Source organism: Harpia harpyja, chromosome Z (assembly GCF_026419915.1).
Source record: "Harpia harpyja isolate bHarHar1 chromosome Z, bHarHar1 primary haplotype, whole genome shotgun sequence".
Classification (NCBI taxonomy): domain Eukaryota; kingdom Metazoa; phylum Chordata; class Aves; order Accipitriformes; family Accipitridae; genus Harpia; species Harpia harpyja.
Window position 1 is genome coordinate 6,035,186 of NC_068969.1, and position 23,579 is coordinate 6,058,764.

At 44.3% G+C, this 23,579-nt stretch overlaps 1 protein-coding gene across 18 annotated transcripts in view; it reads right to left on the reverse strand.

Annotated features, from left to right (window-relative positions):
• HEMK1 (HemK methyltransferase family member 1) overlaps positions 1-23,579 on the reverse strand; it is a 106,752-nt gene that overhangs the window by 78,664 nt on the left and 4,509 nt on the right. For 12 of the 18 annotated variants that reach the window (XR_008233478.1, XM_052776925.1, XM_052776919.1 and 9 more), the window contains 4 exons: positions 22,033-22,126; positions 7,106-7,258; positions 5,022-5,086; positions 834-883 (listed from right to left, as the gene is read on the reverse strand). Coding sequence is in view for 15 of the 18 variants with exons in the window: in XM_052776925.1 (XP_052632885.1) it covers positions 834-883; positions 5,022-5,086; positions 7,106-7,258; positions 22,033-22,126 (362 nt within the window). In the remaining 3 variants the exon portion in view is untranslated. Of the gene's footprint in view, positions 1-833; positions 884-5,021; positions 5,087-7,105; positions 7,259-8,336; positions 8,561-13,717; positions 13,999-14,078; positions 14,236-22,032; positions 22,127-23,579 lie in introns of those variants that run through there. The other 6 variants (XR_008233479.1, XM_052776927.1, XM_052776932.1 and 3 more) reach the window with 6 other exon arrangements.

A 23,579-nucleotide genomic window follows, 5' to 3' on the forward strand; every position in this document is an offset into this window, starting at 1 on the left:
GACATCATGTAACCATGTGAGTGTGGCACTGTCCTCAGGCCAGCCTCTTAGCACAGGGCTTACCCATGCAGGTGCAATGTCAACCCAGCTACATGGCTGTTGGACTGGAGCTGGCTGGCTTACTGCTGTTTGGAGTATGGGCAGCACAAATGCCGATTTGTAGACAGAAGACTGTGCAGACATACCCCTAAGACGCAGTACAGTGCTAAAAACAATAGTGTAAGAAAGGTGCACTAACAAATCTACAATGCTGGCGCTCCTGGCTAAGAAACTGCTGAGCACATATCTACCTAACTGGATAAGCCTCACCAAATGGCAGTTTTAACTGGTTTCAGCTGGGTCTGGGGAAGACAACAGGTATCCTTCCCTGGTTCAGCTCACCTAATTTCAGGTGAATAAGGCTGGGCATTTAATCTAAGCTAAATATCCAGGCTGCCTCTAACATCAATGGAGAGACAGGCACATACGTGTTTATCTAAAGCATCCATGCCAGCACGGAATGAATTACACTCTGTATATGTTTGCCTCTCTCCAGTAACACTAGAGAGCACCTGGACTACCAGCTCAGACACAACCTTTAGACACCTAAAATCAGGAACAATTCACCTTCTGGTGTAGTCAGGGACTTCTCTCAGCTGATCATCTAGCCTGGAAATCCCTGAAGGGAAAAGCTTCACTGGTACACTTCTTACTGACCTTTTTCTCTATTAACTTCAACACCCTCCTGATGTCTGCATCCCAAAGGGGTCCCTTGGCTGTCTCTCATGCCTGCCTCCCCCATCAAAGTAAAAAGGAAGAAAGGCAAAGGGGATCATAACAGTGAAAAGAGTTACTGTATGAAACATCATGGTGGAGGATGTGGATCCTCTCCTGGAGTTGCAGCCTGTAAAATTCCAGATGCAAAAACAGAAAGATTAGGAGGCATGTTTGTGTGGATTGATGAACAGCACATTCTATAAACAGATCATTAAATATCACATCTCTTATCTAATACACGTACATCCTACGCCACTGACTGCAGCTGGATTCCTCTCAAACTGCAAGGGAAGTTTAGGATCTGCTCTTTGCCTGAGGAAAAAAATTCAAAGCAAAGAGCACACTCTGCACCCATGGTGATTCCAGGGTGCAGCTCCTGTGCACCCAAAACCTGTATGTATCACCCCTTGCCATACATGCAGCAGTATTCCCCTACCCTGCTGCATATTAACTGCATCTCCAAGGCCTCCCCCAGGTAAGCTCACCATCCCTGAAAAAAAAAAAAACCAAAACCAAAAAGACAAAAAGAAACCCCCAAAACCAAACCCCACAACAACAACAAAAAACGAACCAAAAAAACCACACAGCAAAAACCAAAAAAAACCAGAACAAAACCACCTGCTTCAAATATGTAAACTTGCTATTGTAAGAATATTTGCCATATTCTTTCTCAAGTCTCCTTGGTAATCATGGAATCATTTAGCTTGGAAAAGACCTTCAAGATCATGGAGTCCAACCATCAACCATGCCCACTAAGCCATGTTCTGAAGTGCCTTGCTACACACTTTTTGAACACCTCCAGGGATGGTGACTCAACCACTTCCCTGGGCAGCCTGTTCCAATGCCTGACAACCCTTTCAGTAAAGAAATTGTTCCTAATATCCAGTCTAAACCTCCCCTGCCCCAACTTGAGGCCATTTCCTCTCGTCCTATCACGAGCTACTTGATAAAAGAGACCAGTACCCACCTCACTACAACCCCCTTTCAGGTAGTTGTAGAGAGCGATAAGATCTCCCCTCAGCCTCCTTCTCTCCAGACTAAACAGCCCCAGTTCCCTCAGGGGCTCTTCATAAGACTTGTGCTCCAGGCCCCTCACCAACGTGGTTGCCCTTCTCTGGACATGCTCCAGCACCTCCATGTCTTTCCTGTAGTGAGGGGCCCAAAACTGAACGCAGGACTCGAGGTGCGGCCTCACCAGTGCCGAGGACAGGGGAACAACCACCTCCCTGCTCCTGCTGGCCACACTGTTTCTGATACAGGCCAGGACGCCGTTGGCCTTCTTGGCCACCTGGGCACACTGCTGGCTCATATTCTAGATCTTAACAGTGTTCTGGCATCTGAGTGTGTTTTCTAGGCATCTTTGGATCTCATCTCACATGCCAATGTTAAGGTGATGAGATGTTACTGCACACTACATGGAGGCCAGCATGTGCAGTGCAGCAGAACTCCTGTGCCAGACACAGCTAGGAAAAGGGACTCCTTTTAGGGACAGCTGATGCACAGACTGTACAGTATAATGTATTTAAAATACACACTAGGATCTCTCAGATACTAGTTTCTAACTCATGACTCATTTCTTGCCCTGACATCTCTGTGCATACGAATTGGGAAACACATGTTATGGTCAGTGCCTTTCATCTGCAGCCAGATGTCCCCCGGGTCCTCACACCAGCAGAACCCCTGAAGGCACTGGAAGACATAAACACCTCTCCTTTACCTGTGACAAGTGAGCAAGGAAGCATGCTGGCTTGCTATTTTTAAGAAACAGGTCTATAAAGGCCTTGGTATTTCTTAGGGAGAAATCTTGGCAAAGATTCTGATCTCTCTGACTCACTACACTAATCCAAGGTAGAACAACAGCCTTGAGACTGCCAGACTGCCACTGCATGGTGCTTATGGTGCTCTAGTCTGTCACAAGCTGGTATGATCCGTCCCTAGCTTCCAGCTTTCTACAGAATATGCTCCCTTCCAGGGGAAAATAGTTGAGACAGTGATCCCCTTAAATCTTAGGAATTCTGAGTAAAGCTCCCTTGATGCTCCCAGGACAGGAAAGAGACACCAGTCTAAAAGTAGCCTTGGTGCTTGGCGGCAACCTGATACTACAGGAGAGGCCACAGAAACAAAGAGTTGGGAACAGCAAGGAAGGAACAGAACTTCTAATTTCTCAGCTACATGGTCCATCCATCAAAATACCTCTCTTTTCTCACCAGTTCTCCCTCTGACTTTTGTCAAGACATTTGAGCAATGTCAGAGGAAGCACTTTGCAAAGTCAGAAAGACAAGGTTGGTTGAGATCTGCTGTTGGAGAAAGACTCGAAGCCTCCCACAGGAGATGCCATTTCCCGAACCAGCAACAGCACATGGTGGCAGAGAGTCTGCACTGTCCCCTAACTCCTGTCCTCCAGTGCAGTCAATGACTAGAAAAATAAAAATGACCCAGCTCTTCCCAGCATGTTCTCTCCTCTCACCACAGTGGCAGAGTCTTCCTCCCAGCTCTTCAGTGTAACACCTCAGGGCTACCCAATGGGGTTCATAGAGCATGCTGTGACAAAGGCCTTATACCCAAGTCCTATTTGCCTTTGCTGAGGGCCGATGGTACTGCCCTGTCAGCAAACATAGGCAGCAAGAAAGGGAGGGATTCCTGCATCTGTCTGCAGTGTGCCCAGATGGGCCATCTAGCACTGGGATTGATTTAGTGAGAGCAAGAGTCACCTAAGCATCTAGAGAACACAGCTGTGATAAGGGAGCTCTGAAAAGAAGGCAGGAACCAGGCTGGCTTCAGTCAAGCAGTAACACAGCTTATCCTACTGGCTTCTCTCCCAAGAGCTACAGGGCACCATGCCATGGACAAGATCACAAGGACACAATGAAAATATCCATGGAGAAATATGAGGTTCTCTGGCATGGCATTTTCACTCCCTCATCCACTCTTGAGCCAACAAGCAATGTTAATAAGAAAAATGATTTTTCCCAGATGCCAGAGCAATAATCTACCAAGGAGGCAAAGATTTGGCCAGCTTTTATTTTATCTGTGAAAAATTGCAACAGAACTTGGTTTGACACTGACGCATCAGAAGGAAATCTCTGTTCCCCATTCTTTATAACTGGACTAGGAAGCAAAGGGTAATAGTGAGGTGACAAATTTGGGAAGTGCTTGTTCCTACACATCACTTCAGACTCACATAAGAGCTGGGACTAGGTTGCAAGAAGTGCAGAGATGCAGCTCAGTGCAGCCATAAACAGAAGTAGCCTGTCTCTGTAGCCCCAGTGCTGGCAGCAGCTTGGGGAAAAAAAGTGTACGTGGGCCCTGTGGACAGAAATGTCGGTTAATGAGCACCACTTAAGACTCACAGCTGTACTAGACTCCGTAAGAGGTAGCAATAGGAATCCTTTCTGAAACTGCTTTAATTAACGCCTAGGGCCCAGCAATTACTGAGGATATGAATACATACTAGAGCTCTGTACCTTTTTACAATGTCTACAGAGACTGGGATCCTGGACTCAAAAACATCCTGAGATTCTAGCTCTGGGGCTCTCTATGTTAGTGACAGTTCACAATAACCTGAGTTAAGAAGAACCAGCTGAGGAAGCAGAGCCACTAGGAAGGACAAGGTCAACCTGATACAGATCTGTCCTGACTTCAGGCACAAGATGTTTGATTCAGCAGCACTGAACATCCAGCCACAGCACAGGTGTCATCCAAACAGCACAAGACCCAGCAGCACCATTCTCACCAAACCCAAGACTGCAAGGGGTATGCTGAGGGATACCACACCAGCACATCAGAGTAAAAGTGCTATTTGAATGTGCAAGCTTATATCTAGAGGAGCAATGACAGAAACAAGCATGGCAATAATGATATAGGGAGCCAGAGAGAGAAAGGTTCAGGCTATACTCGTCCTTAACCTCCTAAGTGACATATACATTCTTACTACCTGCTGCCTTGAGTTTCCCAAGTTCACAGAAAGGAGTAAGAGTAGTTACCATGAAACACTTTGAAAAGCCCTTGGAAGACAGACAGCACATAAGTACTATTGCTTTACTTAGGCTGCTGTCTTTGCAAAGCATGTTCACAAGTCAAGGAGAAAAATATTCTGGTAAATAATAAGCATTTTTCTTCTGAATTCTTACACACTTTAGGAGCTCAACCAACTAAACATTCTCTGGTTTGCAGTGGTGATAAACAGGAACCACATGTCCAAATATTGAGGACACCTGGTCTTTCTCAAACAATTTACAAAAAATGGGTAATATGCGGGCTTGTACCTTTGTGCATTCTCTCTGGTGAGATCCACAGCAGCCTCCTCTTTATCTATGGCTATCACCCGGCTCTGGGACAGAAAAAAACAAACCCACCAAACAAGTATTAAAACATTAAGGTTCCTGAGCAGACATGCTCTGCCAAAAAGGACATGCAAGATAAAAACTGACAATTGACTGTTCACTCTCTACTCTTAAAAGGAATAGCTCATGAAGAATGCATCTCAGGGCACTGATGGGATCATGAGTGACAAAAGGCACTCTGCAACACTGCCAGCAGGAGACCAAAATAGACAGGCTTCTGACCAAACCAACTCAGCTGACAACAATGAAGTCACACTGACTTACATCACCTGCTATGTTCATAGCTCCTAGTAGTGGGGCTCAACACTCTGGCTAGTCTGGGGTAGACACAGGTTAAAGGAAGATCATGTCTTAGGCTTCTCCTCTCTAATATGGACAGAATCCCTCCCAGCATTAACACAACCACTTGGACAGAGGTTCTGGCATTTTCCATCTGTTATGCAGATACCTTTTGCCTAGTTACTCCACTGCAGTCCTTACACCATATTCACTGCACGTACTTGACTGTGTGTCAAGTATTAGAGTAACATTAAGATAGGACTACACATTTAGAGATTTGCTTCACCTTCCACTCCACCTTGGGAAAAGTGCAGGCAAAGGCCTGACCTGTTTTTGCTTTGCTTAATGTTTTTTAAACACAGATGTTGGTAAGTATTTACATAGAGAAAGCATGCTTAAAGAAACTACTTTGCATTTGGAGATGATGGTGTGATTGGCCGTTGTTCCTAGGGGGATTAATTTCACAGCCTCAGACTAGCACCCACACACATGAAGCTGACCCTTAAGGTGGAAGACACTGCTGAGTCCACAAGTGAAAAGTTGCTGTTGTTTTCTCACACCCTAGTGCCAAATTCTGCCTGAAACACTAAAGAGGTCACACAGAGTGTAAACTCCACTTAGCTGTCAGTGTGGCTACCACTAACTCCAATCAGTCAAGGCTCCTTAATTCTCTGGGGACAGCAGTTTGTGTTGACCAGCTGGGAAAGGACAGTTATCAGTTAGAAGGCCAGACTGACACAGCTCTTTAACTTAACAGGCAAGGAAAACAGCATGAAGTACAGCTCAGGAAATCAGAGTAATTATACTTTGAAGTCATGAAGCTCAAGTATTAACCTTATCAGGTCACTGGGAGGAGGAACACAGGCATCAACCTCTAATTCTTACACATCAAGTCTTATACTTGTACAAGAAGAGGGACTGGCCACAGCAATTCTCATTCACAAGAAGGAACTGGCTGGTCTGCAATTCTGAGGAAAGGGTAATATTTTTCCCTTAACCACACACAATGAGATCTTGGATTAATTTCTCTCTCTGTTTACCAACAGTATCTCAGTAAGCATGTTACATGCCACAATAATCAGGGGCAAGAAGGGCTTTGGTCACCCAGATATCAGTCCCCTTCCTGCTCTTTTCACTCTGTTCAAAAGGTATGGGTTGTTATTAGGGAACAAAGGACTTCAAAAAAGTAGTTTGGCAGTTGTGGCAGTGTGACATATGCTTGTCATATTGATCCCAAGTACTGACACTTCTGTGGTAATTCCTTCCCTGTATTCATTTAGTCTCCAGTCTTCTAGAGACGAGATCTTTTGATTCACAGCAAGGTAATTTTCAGAGATGACTGCCCCATAAATTTGACTAACATAGTGTGTGCCCATGCCTCAGTCCCTCTTGCCCACAGCCCAGGATATTAGCTTAAACCAACACCCACCAGTGCTTCAATCTAAGGTGATTAATAGTGAGCTGCGATAGCAGAAGAATGAGCACATTTGCTTCTTTCACTCTGACGAGGTCTCCACTACTCCTGCAGACAGCTGGGGAGAGCAATTCCTAAAAATCCCTCCTCTACCTAGCATTGAACTTATAGGGCCTGGATGTCAGAGACCTTAGCTGCTAAAGTCCCATCAAAGCAAAGAAGTTTGTCTGTGAAGTCTCAGTGAAGACTAGTAGAGTGGGATTGTCCTGTAACACAGGCATCTATTGTACCATGAGCATTGAAAAAAGCTCACCTGTAGCATTTTGCCCAACAGACTCAGAGCAATTGCTCCAGAGCCACAGCCAATCTCCAGGATCACAGGATGAGGGACAGGAACCGGGAAGCAGAGGCCTGAATTCTTCTCGCGTTTCTGAGATTCTTCCTCCACAATTAAAGAGACGAGATCCTAATGAGAAAACAAAAAAAACAACCAACCAAACAAAATAATTTCTAAGGGAACTGTTTTGACTTATGCCTTTGTGGTCCGAGGACTGGAGTTTAAATTACTTGACTCTGTAGCCCAGTGAAATGTATTTTTGTTGCTAATTTTTAAAACACAGATGGCAGCAATGGAACTGACATGCCAGAATTCACTTCAGCTCCATCTCCCCAGGGTGCTTTGATTAGTAACCAAATCCTCAGGATATAATTTACCACAGATCCTCTGAAATCTTCTAGCACTGTTGGGAAAAACAATAACCAAACTGCTGGAGCACATTATCTTCTGCAGCATAATTTTATTTACTCCAAAATTTCAGCTTTCAGAATTCGTAAGCTTCAAAATTTAAGATGCCTACACTGTCTCAGTATGGTATGTAATCTGGAGGCAGAGGTACAGCTCCTAACAGCATCTAAACCAATAATCCAACCTGCGGATGAAAAGCAAACGCAATGAATTACTAAATGATCCAAATGAGCAGCTCCCTGCATGGATTTCAGATTGTGGACTCCTCCTACATTTTGTTGGTATAAAGTCACATGGAAAAGATTTTCATCCGTCCTCCTGGATCCGTACGTGTCTCTACAATCACTGCCTCCTACCTCCCACCTATCTCCTCTTTTTTAAATCCCTTCACAATTTCATATAAAATCCAACACAGCAGGAGAGGTCTCAAAGATACACAGTTCTAACGTTTGTGAAAAGGAGTGACTAGCTACTGGAGAAAGCACACAGGTGCCTCCCTCAGACTGCAGCATGAACTTCCCTTGTCATTCACTGGAGAAAACTAAGACAGAAACCTTATAAACACCTTGAGTGCATCAGCAGCTTGAGCAGGTGCTCACAACTTCCTGCAATCCTTGTGCTTTCATGGTGCAACAGTTCAGAAACAAGGCCTTACTGCCCAAGGCACTCCCATGATGGCTAGGTTATTTCACTTGAGAGGTCTGCTCTTGGATCTCTCCTGTAAATCCAGAAAGCTTAACAAAATTTACAAAGAATAACTGACTTCATATTGCCAACAGGTAAAAATGAAACACATTACCAGGACAACTACTGGCCTTCCATTTTTGCAAGGAATCTTGCACGTTCTTGATATAAGCAGTAATATTTAAAAGCAACATGTTCTGGCAGACAGGTCAGCTTCTCAGTAAAGCAATGGCCTTTTTCAGGAGCCAGTGCAGTGTAACAGATGCCTTGTGCAAAGCTGTAGTTTTTATGAAGATATTTGTTGCTGTTGGTCACCCTTCATGCTAGGCCAATTTGCATCTGCAGTAAGTAGGGAGGCAGGATGCAAACAGGTATAAAAAAAATGAAGTGTTAGGGTAGATAAGCTTCAACAAAACATACCCGACAGCGCAACACCTGAGACAGAGGCTGTTTTGTCGGACAGTATTTTCTAAGGTTTCCCACAAGACGTGAACTGCTTTTAAACATATTGAAGTACTGTGCCCCTGCATGCAAGTACACCCCCAGTGCTTAGAGAACAGAAGTGAAGCTTGCGCTACTTCACAGTCCGGGATGGAGAAACAGACATATTTCAACATTGACCAGGCCTTGCAAAGCCAGGCAGCTTCAAACAGCTCCATTTTAATAGAACCCTTTGCCTGTTGATTCCTCCTGCTGAAAGAGCCTGAAAGCATAAGTAAAAAGCAATGATTTGGTTTATTTGAACATGTAAACACTCGATATTTCTTCTAGTAACATTATGACTTCTTCAGGTCAGCTTTTCTGAGCCTTTGCCATTTTCAACTCAGCTGTGTTAGGCTTTCCTGCTTTTCCAGTAGCCTGGCTCTGCCAACACTAGCCTTTTGGGAGCCACTGGCTCCTTGACTTTCTTTAGGCTCCTTTTCACAGCCACAGCCTTTTGGGACCTTCAGGGGCTTTTTAGCAACAAGCACCTTCAACAGTTTTCATTGTTTTCTCTCAAATCTTCCCCAGCTGTTGAGCTGGAAAGAGCCAGAGGTGCCCGTGCCTTTGCTCACCAGATACTCAATGACAGCAGCCTTCATGCTTCTCCAGGCTGTGCCCTCTGCCTTCCACAGCTTTCAGTGCTCCTCAGCGATGAGCTCTGTTGTACTCCTGCCCAAAAGCCCAAGAGGGAATGAGAAGCAGCCCACAGGCTGGAGGGCACTATTCTGAGAGGCCTCTCTCAGAGGTGTGTCTTCACTGCAAAGTTAAGTCTGGTGAGTGATACCTAAGCTAGCCTCAGGTATGAGGAGCCACGCTGCAATGCCCTACCCTGGTTACCATGTCGTTATTGGCACTGCACTCATAAGGGAGTTCTGCTAACAGCCTCCAAAATCACATATTCCTTGTTGCTGCTCTGGGATTTCTTTCCTAGACAATTATGGAGGAAAACATTCTTACAGGCTCCCAACAGGGCTATGGGAAACCATTAGACGACTACCAGCACTCAGACAACAATAGGGAAAAATACATACCTTATCTACCCACTTTTGTGCAAAAATGGCTTTTGCCTTTCAGCTAACAGCTCCAGATGAATCAGTCTGAAAACATTTCAGCAACAGAGACAGCAAGATATTGTAACTGCAGCTGGTTTGGGGAAGCAGGTGCTGATGATTCCAAGACCACAGAACAAGAGCCACCTAAAAAATTCTGCTCAGCCATTAAATCACTCTTTAAAATACCAGCCATTTCTAGTCACTTACAAATATTTCCAGGAAATCTCTACAGTAACTCAGAAGAACCATCTGTCTCCAGGGCTGATCACAGAGTAGCACAAGTTACTGATTACAAACGTCCAAATGTAACTTTCACACAGCAGAACTACTGTCAGCATTTATTAACTTCCTTAAGGCTTATCATTAGTAATTTCAGCCTTGGAGTTTTTAATGGAACTTCTACTTTACACATTCCACAGTGAAAGTATTTTTAGAGTGCTTGCCAAAGCTCCTATTTAAATATGACTGATTTCAGTTTTCATCACATGTATATTAAAAAAGGGATGTTGGTATTACTTGGGCTTTGTATCCTACTTCCTGACTCCCTTGCCTTATTGTCTTGGTTATTTCATATACTTCTTACTGAGGCAAAGGCTAGTTCTCGCATTATACATGCTTATCATAATAGTTCAAAATTAAAAGATATTAAAAATAATGTGACAACATAAAGAAACTACATCCTTTTCCAGACATTAGTATCTCACTACAATAAAAAAGTTCAATAACTATGAAAATAAAATTCTTTTATGAAATAAATTCGATTGGCAAGCAAAACAGAAGGTGTATTCTAACTGGGAAATTATGAAAAAAATTACTAGTACAGATTATTCGATGTTGAATTAAATTTGCAGTTATGTATGTATTAAAAGCGAGAAGTAAAGACAAAATAGAATGCACTAGAATAAGAGTATTAACTCTTGCATGAATGCAAGAGAATAAGAGTATCTGCATGAACTGGCTGTGGTATCATGGTCCTTTTCTTCACTTAGAGCTTTCACGTGAAAACCACATTTCCCCAACATCTGCAAAAGAATCAGGAAAACCCAGCAACCATGATAGACAGTATGCCCAGTTAGCCCACTGCCCTTGTCACTAGGTTTCCTTTTCAGAAATCATGAATGATTAAGTTATCCCAAATTGTTTTGAAACCGTATTCTTCAGATACTTCTTAGTATTTTAGCAAGCCATACAGCCAAAATCTGTGCTCTTCAAGCACACCATCATCTCCAAGATGTCACCACTGGAAACTGATAAGTTACGGCACTTTGCAGAACATAGCAGAACCACTTTCAAATCTCATCTTGGGAGATTAAGTATTTCTGGCCATGCATTACAGTGTTCATACAAAGACTACAAAACCCCATGCAAGACAAACATTCCCTACCTCTGTACAAGAATCTGACTAGAGCCACAGCTGGGGAAGAGCAACAAAGAGGCAGAAGGTGCTAAAAAGAGATGCCAGTCCCAGACACAGAGTAACTGGGACAACAGCAGATAGCCAAAGACTGTGGTCTTTATTGTGTAGGATACCCCACATCTTCTCAGACTGAACAGATTCAGAGCGCAAACATCTGCTAATGTAATGCCACCATTGCTAAAAGCCATCTTAACCGTCAGTTTAATCACCAGCTCTAAAGGTTGAGAGATGAAATTATAAAAATTCCACTGGGAGAAAACACTTTGGCAGCCTAGGTAATTAACCTTTGGAATATGTTAGGTAAATTCTCCACAACCTGGCACACTAAACTGAAATGGCAGGCTGTTTAAAGGGGCTTATTTTCACTCACATCATTTACAGGATTCAATACATCAGAGAAAGAAATGTCCTTCACTACAGAAAAATGCTACTTTTGATAAAACAAAGATTCGACAATCAGCCGGTCTTTATAGTCTCTAAAAACAGGAAAATGAGTTGGCTTGCTCAGGTGCCTTGTCCCTGCAACATGCTGAGCGCTTCAGTACCTTTAACACATTTATCCTCACAGCTCCCACGTTCCAGATGAGCAACTGTAAAACAGTGACCATCCCAAACTCATGAAGGAGGACTACGGCAGAGCAGAGCATTGAACCCAATGCTCCAGAAGCCTCATCCGCATCTTTCCAATGACACCACTTTACATGATGGCAACAAACTCCAGTTAGGAACAGGCAGGTCTACAGTTGCGTGAAGGCAACTGCCCTCCTGCAGAAAAGCAGAAGGCACAAAGATCAGAACCAAATTCCCACATCACCTAAACAAACAGTGCTTGGCTGCTCTTGAATCATCTTTTTGTTTTTACTGTTGTAGATAAAAACTGTAAACATATAAAAAAATAATCCAAAGCACCGCACTGAGGAGCAAGTAAAATCATAAATTCAAGAAGTATCTTGAGACACGTGACCTGATTCCACATTTACCTATAGCATGCTAACCAATGGATAGGATGAATGCTCAACTGTGGAGTTACTAAAATTCAAGTTATTGCTTACAGTATGCATCATTATTGTCAGTAACAACACAGCCTACACTAAAATCCTGCTAACCAGTGCTACAGGTACTGGCAGAACTACTTTTATCCTGGAGCCTGGTGTACACATATGTGGGTATAAGTGTGATATTTGTGTCAGAGTGAGGAAGTGGAACATTTTTAAGATCTTTTCTCCCCTAGTCTGTGCAAGAAGCTCCTTCCCCCAGCAAAAGCCACTTTTGTTGGAAGGAGTGGAGGGACTGAATGGCAAACAGACAAAACCAGAGAGAAACTAAAATCCTCTCTCTGCTTTTGCTAGCAATGGCATGAAGGTGGAAGGGAAGGAGGGCCCTGGACATGGCTTCAGCAGCCCCCACGACTCAGAGCCGCCAACGTCTGCTTGCAGGGGCAGATTGCACATTTCATTCAATAGGTGGGTGTACAGAGGTGTTCAAGTAGCAAAGAGGAAGAGCTAGAAGTCATATGGAAAAGTGAGCTCAGTAGCCACTGCTGTCCCTTGGAGCAAATCTTATGTATGGCTAAAACTGGCCTACAGCTGTCCTCTCCCCTGCAGCTTGCAGGATTGCCATGCGCCTTTCCAGGGCACACCAGCAATGCCAGTGTGCTCCAGGGCCTTTTTGTCATCTGTTACAGGCAAATAGCTCGACAGTCAGGGCAATAGGCTAGGCTTAGGAATGGGGCCAGCTCACAGCTCTGCAGAGTTACTAGTGTGACTAAATGCCAATCTCTCTGCATGTTGCAAACTCCTCTTGCACAGCAATAATCAATGAACTTCCCTTTCTCCCCCATTTTACAGGATTTTGTGCAAATAAATATTCAAGAGAATGTCAAGAGCACCAGCCACCTCTGAAACCTGTGCATTCATGAGTGTGGTAAGCTAGGTGCAAAGCAAAGTATCTGGAAGGGTTTTTACACTGCACTGGGCTAGAGGTGATGCAGGCATCAAGTGATAGGTTTTCAGGGACCTAAATTCTGCTGCTTAGCACAGAATGGAGTGGGGAGAAGGTGGCAGTATCTAGACCCTCTATGTCTTTGCCAGAAGTGAATTTAAAAATCTACAGGGGAAAAATGCAGGACATCCTTGAGAGGGAGAAGGCTAGCTGGTCCTCGCTAGCAAAGGAAGAGCTTGCGAGGACTAGAAGAGACCTATTACCTACAGTTCCATATATAGAGGACGCAAATATTTGCTTCTCATGCTGCTTTATTTCCAGCACTCAGATTCTCAAGCTTTTGTCTCTTAGCCAAGCCACTTACAGCCTGCTTTCACCTTGCGATTCCAGGAAGTCTTGCTTCACTGCCAGCTTCGCCCTAAGTTCACGCTATCATTTATTTGCTTCCCCCCCCCATCTTCTCTGTTGAGTGAAACAAACGCAAAACTTTGTGAATACCTCCAGCTTCCCATGAGCCTCTGCCTCACCCTTCCACCCACAACTCCTGTTCCCCAACCTCCCCCCCCAGCACACACTCATGTTCTGACAGGTTCTTGGTATTACTTCCCCCTCCCTGCAGCCAGGTCTCTAGTTCACTGTATTTCTTGGAACTGCAGCTGCACAAAGAAAGTGTGAGGACAGTGTCTGCCAGCACCCAAACCACAAGCTCCACAGCTGCACAGCTCCAACCAGCAGACAGCACAAGGTCAGGCATCTTTCAGCACCAAGACAGTAGGGAGGAAACAGCAGAGATTCTCGCGGTGGCTACAGAGCTGTGCGGAAGTCCAGATTTGAGGCAATCATGTGCTACAGTCCAACAACAGTGAATGACCCATCTGATGTTTCTGCGATTAAAAGTACAAGGTTAAGAAAAACAAGAGAAAGGGAAGAATGGGAAAGGCAAGGGCGGAGGTCACAAATTTACACTGCATTCCCTAGAAGCACCCTTTTTTCCGTGCCCCACATGCTCTGCAGAAAGCAGGGAAGACAAGATTCCAGGGGTACGAGTCAGGGTGGCAAGACGCTCTAACTTCCCAGGCTAGCAAACAGGATGAGGAAAGCAAGACACACACGAAAACCTGGGTAACCTCTGTGCTCTTGCACGCTTCCTGGGAATGTTTTACTTATTTGTATGCTTTCCAGAAACTTCTGTTCTCAGAATCCAGGACTTTCCATAGAGCCTGATCTGATACTAACCAAATCACCCCTCCCCTCCTGTTTGTCCACTTGGCTGCCAATCAGCACATGACAAAACACCAGGAAGCCAAGCTCAAAACCTAACTCCATGGCAATGGTCCTAGAAGATCACTGCCACGTACCCTCCTTCCAAAACCAAGCCACCAAGCCAGCCCAGTGCTTAGAGGGCAGGCAGGCTATGGCATTTTTGTCCTGGGCTCTTCTGCCTGGCACTGCAGTAGGAAAGAGAAAATGTTGCACAAAGCCCATGAAACTCCCTCTAGACATGTATAAAAAGCAAAACACCGGAATAATTCCAGAAGGAGCCACTGATCCTGAAAGAAAAGCTGGCTTTATGCAGAAGCAATGACAGACAAACAGGTAAAGGCACACCTAATACTGAGGCAGGAGTTTGGCTCCTCTGTCGCACAACAGAAGAAGCTCCTGACGCATCAGGGCACATGCCAAGCGCTGTTTCATCTGTTGGAGGAGAGGCTGCAACAGCACCCAGAAATGACTTCATCAAAAAGCAGCAACCTTTGCAACCCGTATGTGTTAGTGCACAACAGAAGTTACCACAGTTGTCACGTCCAAACTTAGCCGTGGCCAAGAGGGGCAAGAAGAGTGGATCAAAGTCACTGTAAAATGGCCATACCTTGGGTCTCCAGCACAAACCTCTATCTAGGCACATTTCTCCAGAAGCAAGGTATTTTCTTTCTCTGCATATACTGGTATTGACCACTGCCAGACACAGCATCTGGACAGATGCACTGGTCCAGCTCGTTAATCCCTAGCTCTGAAATTCCAGTTACTTGGATGTCTGAAAGAAGCTGGGGGTTAGGGAATGGATTTTTTTTTTCCCCTCTGTTCATGTGGGAATCCCCTTGAGTCCCATCCCTCCTGTTACAGCCATTCTGTAGTTTGTTTTTCTCCAGTTCTAGTCCTAAATCCTGCTCTAAGTGCTGGTGAGCTAAGCTACTCAGCTGAAACTCATACAAAGAGAGACCCTCTTTCAATTGGAAAAGGAAGATTAAAATGCTAAAGACTTCACAGAGTTCTTTTAGGGCCCCCCCAAAAAATAAAGGCATTAACAACACGGAGATCTGTGAGAACATATTAGGAAAGTCTATGTAAGTTAACCTGGGGAACAGGTTTGTGCATGACTTCAAAGAACAGCTTTTGCTTTCCCTGCCTTCAGCACAAATTTTAGCTTTAAATTTACATTTTTGAGTCTGTCCTGGAAATCACCAACTTTGAAGTAATCCTCTGCACTAGCACAGCCTTTTTTTCTTGCATAGGAAGCCAGGAGAAACTACTGCCATAGTTCATCTTGGCCAGTTAGCCAGGAACAACCCTGTTTCTTCCTCTGTTTCCTTTTGAACAAGAAGAAATCTGTCCTGGGAAAACATCCTGTCCTGATTTTAAAGTGGCCAGCAATAGACGCCTGCTAAGCTGTTTCAGTAATTAATTACACTCTCTGTTAAAGATGTGCACCTTTTCTTCTGGCCTGCATTTATAGTACTTGTTATACACTTGTCTATGAAACCAAAGAGACTTCTGTTATCAAATTTCTGCTCCCGGTGCCAGGTAACTAACCCCTAAGCTTGTCTTTGATGAGCTAAACAGTCTTTCACAAGGCAGATTTTTCCAGCTGTTAATCCACCTACTGGTTCTTCTCCAAACCTAGTTTTCCATTTCTTTCTCAATCAGTCAGTAACATAACTGGACATAATATTTTTGCAACTATTCCACTACTGTAGTACACAGATTATTTAATCCTGCTACTTGTATTTGGCAATCCCCTGTTAACACATGCAAGGATCACATCAGCCTGCTGGGCAGCCCACTGAAAATGGGTGCTTGTGGTCAGAATATCCATAAGAGCCCCAAATCTTTCTCCAAGCTCTCCTGGCAGCAGAAGCCCCTCAGCCACAAGGCACAGGCTGCATTATTTGTCTCTGCATATATGATCCTATTAAACACTTGGAATTGCTCTTTGAGCTAGGCACAATTGCTCTGCAGCAATAACAGGATCCCTTCGTAATTCCCATTCCTCAGCCTCTGTGCCACAGCCCACTTTCAGAAAATATTGTTCTCCTCCAACATACTGATAAACTATTGCCTATCATCTGGGCAAAATCTGATCTACGTGAGGCCACAACAGCAACGCTCCAACTTTAGCACATTAGTTTACAGCTACATTTTGACAGATAGCAGTTAAATTTTGATCTATTAAATAATGCCCTATTGCATTTATGTTCAATATACCTTATAGAAGTCTATATATATTTCAAGAAGGGACCTTAAGCTATGTACAAGATAGGGCACCATTATCCTTTTCATTTCCCAAATTGGGAAGCCAGTGACGCAAAAAGGAGAAGCAGCCTTCCTTTGAAGAGACAACGGATCAGAAGCAAAACCATGAAAAAAAGCCAATCTCCTGACTCCTGATCAATGGCTGTACTCACTAGACAGTGTGACCTTCTGACCTTTCCAACAACTAACCATCTGTGGCAATGAAATTAGGGAAACGAAAGTCCATTCTGCATCAAAAGCTTCCTTGTAGCACTGATTAAAACAGAAAATGTGTAAACTACTTTAACATAAAGCACTGGAGAAAGACCCCACCTTGCAATCTGTATATTTGCATATACATGTCGGGAAGCAAAAATACTCCCTTCTCTGTGTGCTTGACCTTCTTAAAAGGACAATGATTATGTTTAGCTAAAAATAAGGTTAAACTTCATGAAAGGTTTCTCTGAGCAAATCTTTGCCTAAAATGCTTTTGCAGAGCACCCCAGCACAAAGACTGCCATTCAGCTGACAGATGCAAGTAAACAGCAATGGTTTTGGTGTACTGAGCATGTTATCATGGGAAAGAAACAATCTATCTTGGGAAACAAGATAAAAGCTTAAAAATCATAAGTGGAAAAAGAATTGATTAGACAGCGGCAGGACTAAAAATTACAAATGCTATACAGAGCATGAATGGTTTATGTGTTACACAGCAAGAAGTAAGGGCTTTCCTGTTAAACAAGCAGGCAGCACCAGAAGTAAAGTAAATGCTTTTCCCACTTACAATACAAAATTAGAAAGATTTGCTGTCAGATGATGTCATGGAGGCTAGACACAGACAGACTCAAAAGAGGATTAAACAAATTAATGGAGGACAGATCCATTAGTGATTATGAAGCAGGACGACCCCAAATCCAGCTTTGGCTAAGAACAGTCCTTAACTGCTGACTGTCAGAAGAAGGGGGGGATCCTCCCATACCTATCTTTTCCCTTGTAATTTTGCCTCCACCATCTGCTATGAGCCCCGATCAGACAGAGTACATTGAACTAGACAGACCAATATAGTCTGACCCACTAAGTCTTTTTTCTTGCTCTCACAGGAGATTGCAACCACAATCTTTTTTGCATGACTACTAAAAAATGTTCAGCATGGCACAGACTTGTAATTTCTTTCCCTAAGATGTCTCCCAGGCTAAACACACATCCTCACCCTACAGTGTCACCCCCTTACAGGACAATGGACTGTTCTCATGACACAGCCATCACAACAAAGCTAAGACAGAAAATAATTATGTAGGGTCTGAGCTCATGCCAAGATTACAACAGGTCAAGGAGGTGTCACCAGGGGACTCCTGGAAGGCCTGAGGGTCAGAGGGGATGAAGGGACTGTGACAATCCTCCCAAACAGAACTGAAGCTCTCCTCCCAGCAGCTTTCCTCCAGCAAAAACAAAACTCAGTGACCAAGAAAATGACTACCCACACAGTAGTTGCAAGGGATAAGAGATGGCTGGTTTTGTTCCCACTGAACAAATAAGCCTTCACTTGCTTTACAACACAGCATCTGAGAGAGGAGGGGATCAGAAACACCAGAAATCCTATAATAATTAATAGGAAATAACACCATCAGGAACTCCGCCAGCCTAAGCCTGGAGTGCCCTCTAGGGGTAAAAGACTGGTGAGCCACATACCCCAAACTACTTCCTTCGGAGAAGTCCTGGACCAAACCAAACCTTTCCTTAATGAAGTCATGGTGAGGCTTCATTTAGCCTATATTTGCCTGGACAAAAAAGGAATTATGTATCCACGGTTGGCTGAGTTCTCCTCCTCTTTGTCCTATTTTTCCTCTGATCCACAAGGCTGCTGCTCACATTTTAGAAGGCCTTGCTTTGGGAAAAGGACTTTCTTCTCCATTAATACAGTGACTAAGCAATCTTGGGACAGGGATTCCTTGACATTACAATAATAATTGCATAACAAAGATAATTCAGGAGACTCAGAACACCCCTAAACTTTGGCCCAAACACCTCCCCATTGCAGAAGCCTGGGTCTGGTAGTCCCACAAGGCAGGACGCTGAGTTCTGCAACCCCTTGCAAACCCACTCAGTGCTTGCAGCAGCAAGTCCAAAGCTTTGCTTACAGAGGGCCAGGTAACTGGAGGAAGGTGAGACTGAGCACTGCTTAACAAAACTCTTCTCCAACTCACAGAGTACTCTGTGCTCACAGATGTATCTATCAGCCCTGCAGGCCAAGAAGTTATGACTGAATGCAGTCAGCTTTGTTATCCCACTCTCAGAGCTTAAACAGGACCTGCTAGTTTCCTAATTGTAGCTGCCTCTCCCCTCCCCACCCAGATTCCCACAGAACAGAAGAATGAAGCCACATGTGCTGAAAAAATATTCCCAGAGGGAGCAAACGGGAGAGGGCTTAGCTAGCAGAGAGAACAAAATAGACTACAAAGGGGCAAATTTCACACAGGGCAAAATTAAGCAGACGATGGAGCTTCTCTCTTTGCATGTGTCTCTCTGTCCTCAGGACTGAAACAATGCTGGTGGTGTATGTCCTACTGTGTTCACCTTCATGCCATTACCAACGCATCTGGGAGCAAGAGTCATAACCCTTCTGTTGTAACCATAGAACAAAATGTGTGTGATAAACATGGCTCCTCTTCCTTTCAGTCTTTGAATCAACAAGCAGGAGCATTTGCAGAAGCTACATAAATATAACCAGAAAGCAAATTTTGCAGCTGCTTGTGTATCTGCACTAACAAGTCAGTTTAGGGAGTCACATTTACTCAGCCAAGGACAAGACTTGCCATGTGGCTTGTGTGTGCGGTCACAGATAAGCAACTTGAACCTGGGATATCAATGCTGATAATGAACTGCTTCCTAAAGAACAAGGATTATTTACAGGTATTATTTGGTGAAAAGTTCCAGCACTATTTGTTTTAACAATGCTGTAGACAAATCCTAAATAGAAAGAGAGCAACAGATGCAACTAATTTCCACCACTACGGTTTTTAAGTCCAATGAAGTCTGGAAAAATTACTCTGATGAAGCAAAACATAGGCAAACCCCAACCCAAACACACCACACAAAACCCAGAGTCAGAGATGACCAACCTTTTCTTCCTAGCAGAAGGAAAGGATCTGGACACCAACTCACTTTGTGCAACAGGTTACACACAGTACATGATTCCTGGAAGCAGCACATGCCTCAAGTGATGTCCTGCCAGGTGCTGCTAAATAGCTGGGTCTTGTCCCCATGCTCTTCCTGTCCAAGTAACCTCCCCAGCGCCAGATCACAAGAAAAATCTCAGTTGCCAACAGAGCTCCATTCCTGAGCTATCATCATAAACTCCTGGCTTTCCATAATAAATGTGTTAAAAATGTGCCTTCATAGTAAGTACCGTGACACATCAAATAAAGTTTTCCCAGAAAGACAAGATTTGGGTTAAGCTGTTTATGCTACAGATTTGCACCAGGGTATGTTAAGCGGTTTCAAACACGGCATGTTACACAGCACTGCATTTCAGTTTGGGCCAGCGGAGATGCTTTTACCAAAATCACGCATGTGGGCACAATTAACAACGTTCTCAGGCATTAGCCACCCTGGCTTCCACTCCACACAATAGGCCTTTGAAGCCTGGCACAGCATGGAGAGAATTAGAGCACAGCACCAGAGGAAGCCTTGCCAGCAGATGTTTTGACTGGCAGAACATGCAAGTTCTCCCTGGTTTTAATGCTCATGTTGCATCGCATCCACAAATTAATGGGGAGTTAGAGGTTGGAAATACTCTCTTGAATCAACTGGAGCAGAAATACTGTTGACAATAAAAAAAGCTAACCATTGCTGGGCTCCAGCTGACAAAACTATTCCTTAGAGCCCTATCTCCAAACTTAATCACCACAGAGTGATCAAACCCAGACACAACAGAAAGCTCACACCTTGTCTGGACACAAGTGTCACCACTATGAATTAGGGCCCAGCAGGCTCTCAATGAGATGTTGCTGATGCCCCACATCAAATTAAGAGTCTCATTCTGAATATTCTTCTACAGGCTGTGATGAGAAGATGTCTAAATGGTAGTTGTGCTGACTCCCGCTAAATTGTCTGGAACCCTCTCATGGATTTCCATAGCACCCTCTTCTTCAAAGGGCACAACAGAAGCACAGGCTGTCTTTGCCTTATAACTTTTGTGAAATAAAAGGTGTCAGATGAAGGATTCTGCAGACTGCATCCTCTCTTTACTGAGCTGCTGCTTTCTTCATACATTCCCAATACTATCCCTTCCCCAGAAAAAGCTAAGGTGGTCTTCCCATCTCCAAAGCCCACTCAGTCTTTGGCACCTCTTCTGACACTGTCAGTAGGGGACATTCTGTCTGAATGATCCTTTTCATTCTTTTTACAGCATGGGCCCTTACTTATAGAGACCTGAGCAGAGGGCTGCCAGCACATTACAACAGTCATCAAGCAGCAGGCAAACGACTGAAGAAATGACGATTAGACTGAAACAGGTTTAAGCTTCTTGGACTCCTAAATGGACAAACCATGGAGGCCACTTAATCTCCAAAAGTTAACACAGGCTCCAGAAGAATACAAATTGTCAGAAGAAAAACCAAAACAAAATGAAAGAAACAAACAAAAAAAAAGAACCAACCCCAAACCAAAAAAAAACCCCTCACAAAACCTTAAACCTCCTGAGGACTAGTAAACAGAAAGACTTCCTTGCTAGGATGGTCTATGAGCTGAAAACTAGGCTACTGTCAGGGAAAGTGTCACCATGTAGTTAGTTCTTAGGCTTTTCCCTAGCAGCAGGAACACCGGGGAAAATGGAGTTTTAACTTGATCACGTATGGCTGTCCTTCACATCCTTACAACTGACATTCATGTTTAATTCCAGCCCAGGTCAAAACTTACCCTTCAGTTTCCAGTGTTTCTTTTGTTACTGTTCAGGAAACAACTCTTCAGTTTCCAGTGTTTGTCCAGAAACCGCTGTGGAGCTATTAGACAGGTGGTAGCTGCCAATTCCTACCAGCCTGCACTGTTCTAGTCTGCACATGGACAAACAGGCTCTCTGGAGTCCATTACCATTTTCCAATAGCAGCATTCCAGTAACAGCTTTAAGGAAAAAAAGCCAAGTCCTTCCATCAACGGAGATGGATCTCTGTGTAATTAAGTGATACACTAGCTTGCAACATCTCTTGCTCTGAGCCAGGAGGCAAAGTTCACCAGCACCAGTTCCAGATCACAAGCTTAGAATCCCCCCCTGTTCTAAAAGAAGTGATCTGACCTTCTCATCACTACAACCTCATGATATACAGGGCACCTTCACAGCAATGCTATGATTGTATTGTATGATGTAATTCACAGATTCAAGCCCGCCCCCGCCATGTTCTCCACATTCATACCTCTGTTTCAGGCCGAGGAATAAATACTGGTGGTTTCATCTTCAGAGTCAGGTCCTGAAAGTCCCACTCACCCAGCACGTACTGCACCGGCATCCTGTGGCAGGCAAAAGCAAGTGTGAACACTTTAAGACTACACTCTGTAACACAAAAAAGCACTCAATACCATGCTTACCTCATTACAAACCAGATAACCCTTCTGAGGGCACGCACCTAGACACCCCCAAGGCTCTCAACTGCATGTGCAACGTGCATATACGCTCTAAGGGAGCTGTGGGAGCTCCATTCCCACAAAAGAGTTTGTTATCAAGCACTGGATGCAGGGAACTACAGGCCAGTCAGCCTCACCTCCATACCAGGGAAAGTGATGGAACAAATAGTCCTAGAGATTGTTTCCAAATATACTAAATACAGGAAGGTGACTGGGAGTAGTCAGCATGGATTTACAAAGGGGAAATCATTCCTGACCAACATGATAGCCACCCATGACACAATGACTAGCTCAGTGCATGAGAAGAGAGTAATCAATACTGTTTATCTTGACTTTCCTAAGGGTTCTAATACTGTCTCCCATAACATCCTCATATACAAGCTGACAAAGTATGCACTAGATAAATGAGGTAGACTGAAAATTGACTGAACCAGCAGGCTCGGAGGGCTGTGCTCAGCGGCACGAAGTCCAGCTGAAAGCTGACCACTAGTGGAGGACCCCTGGGGTCAAGAGTGGGGCCAATATAGCATAACATCTTCACTAATGATCTGGATGAAGGGACAGAGAGCACCCTTGGCATGTCTGCAGATGACAGAAAATTGGGAGGACTGGTTAATTGACCAGATGCGTGTACTACTTTTCAGAGGGACTGCAGGAGGCTGGAGGAATGGGCTGACGGGAACCTCAAGAAATTCAGCAAAAAGCAATGTGAAGTCCTATAAACTGGGGAGGAATAACCCCATGCACCAGTACAGGCTGGGGGCCAACCAGCTGGACAGCAGGCTTGCAGAAAAGGCCCTGGGGATCGGGTGGACAAGTTGACCATGCGCTAGCAATGTGCCCTTGCAGCAAAGGCGTCCAGTGGCTTCCTGAACTGCATTAGGCAGAGCGTTTGCCAGAAGGTCGAGGGAGGGGATCATTCCCCTCTATTCAGCACTGGTGGGAAACACCTGGAGTGCTGGGCTCCCAGTACAGTAGAGACATGGATGTACTGGAATAAAGTCCAACAAATGGCCATTAAGATGATTAAGGGATTGGAGCATCTGACATACAAGGAGAGAGACTGAGAGCTGGGACAGTTTAGCCTTGAGAAAGGAAGGCTCAGGCTGGCAGGGGCAGGGGAGGGGAATCTCATCAATAACCATATGTATCTGGTGAGATGGAGTGAAGAACAGGGAGCCTGACTCTTTTCAGTGGTATCCAGTGAAAAGACAGGCAAAGGGCACAGACTGAAATACAGAAAATTCCATTTAAACCTAAGAACCACCCCCTTTTTTCTTTTTTTAAACACTGTGAGTGTGGTCAAACACTGGAACAGGCTGTCCAGAAAGTTTATATA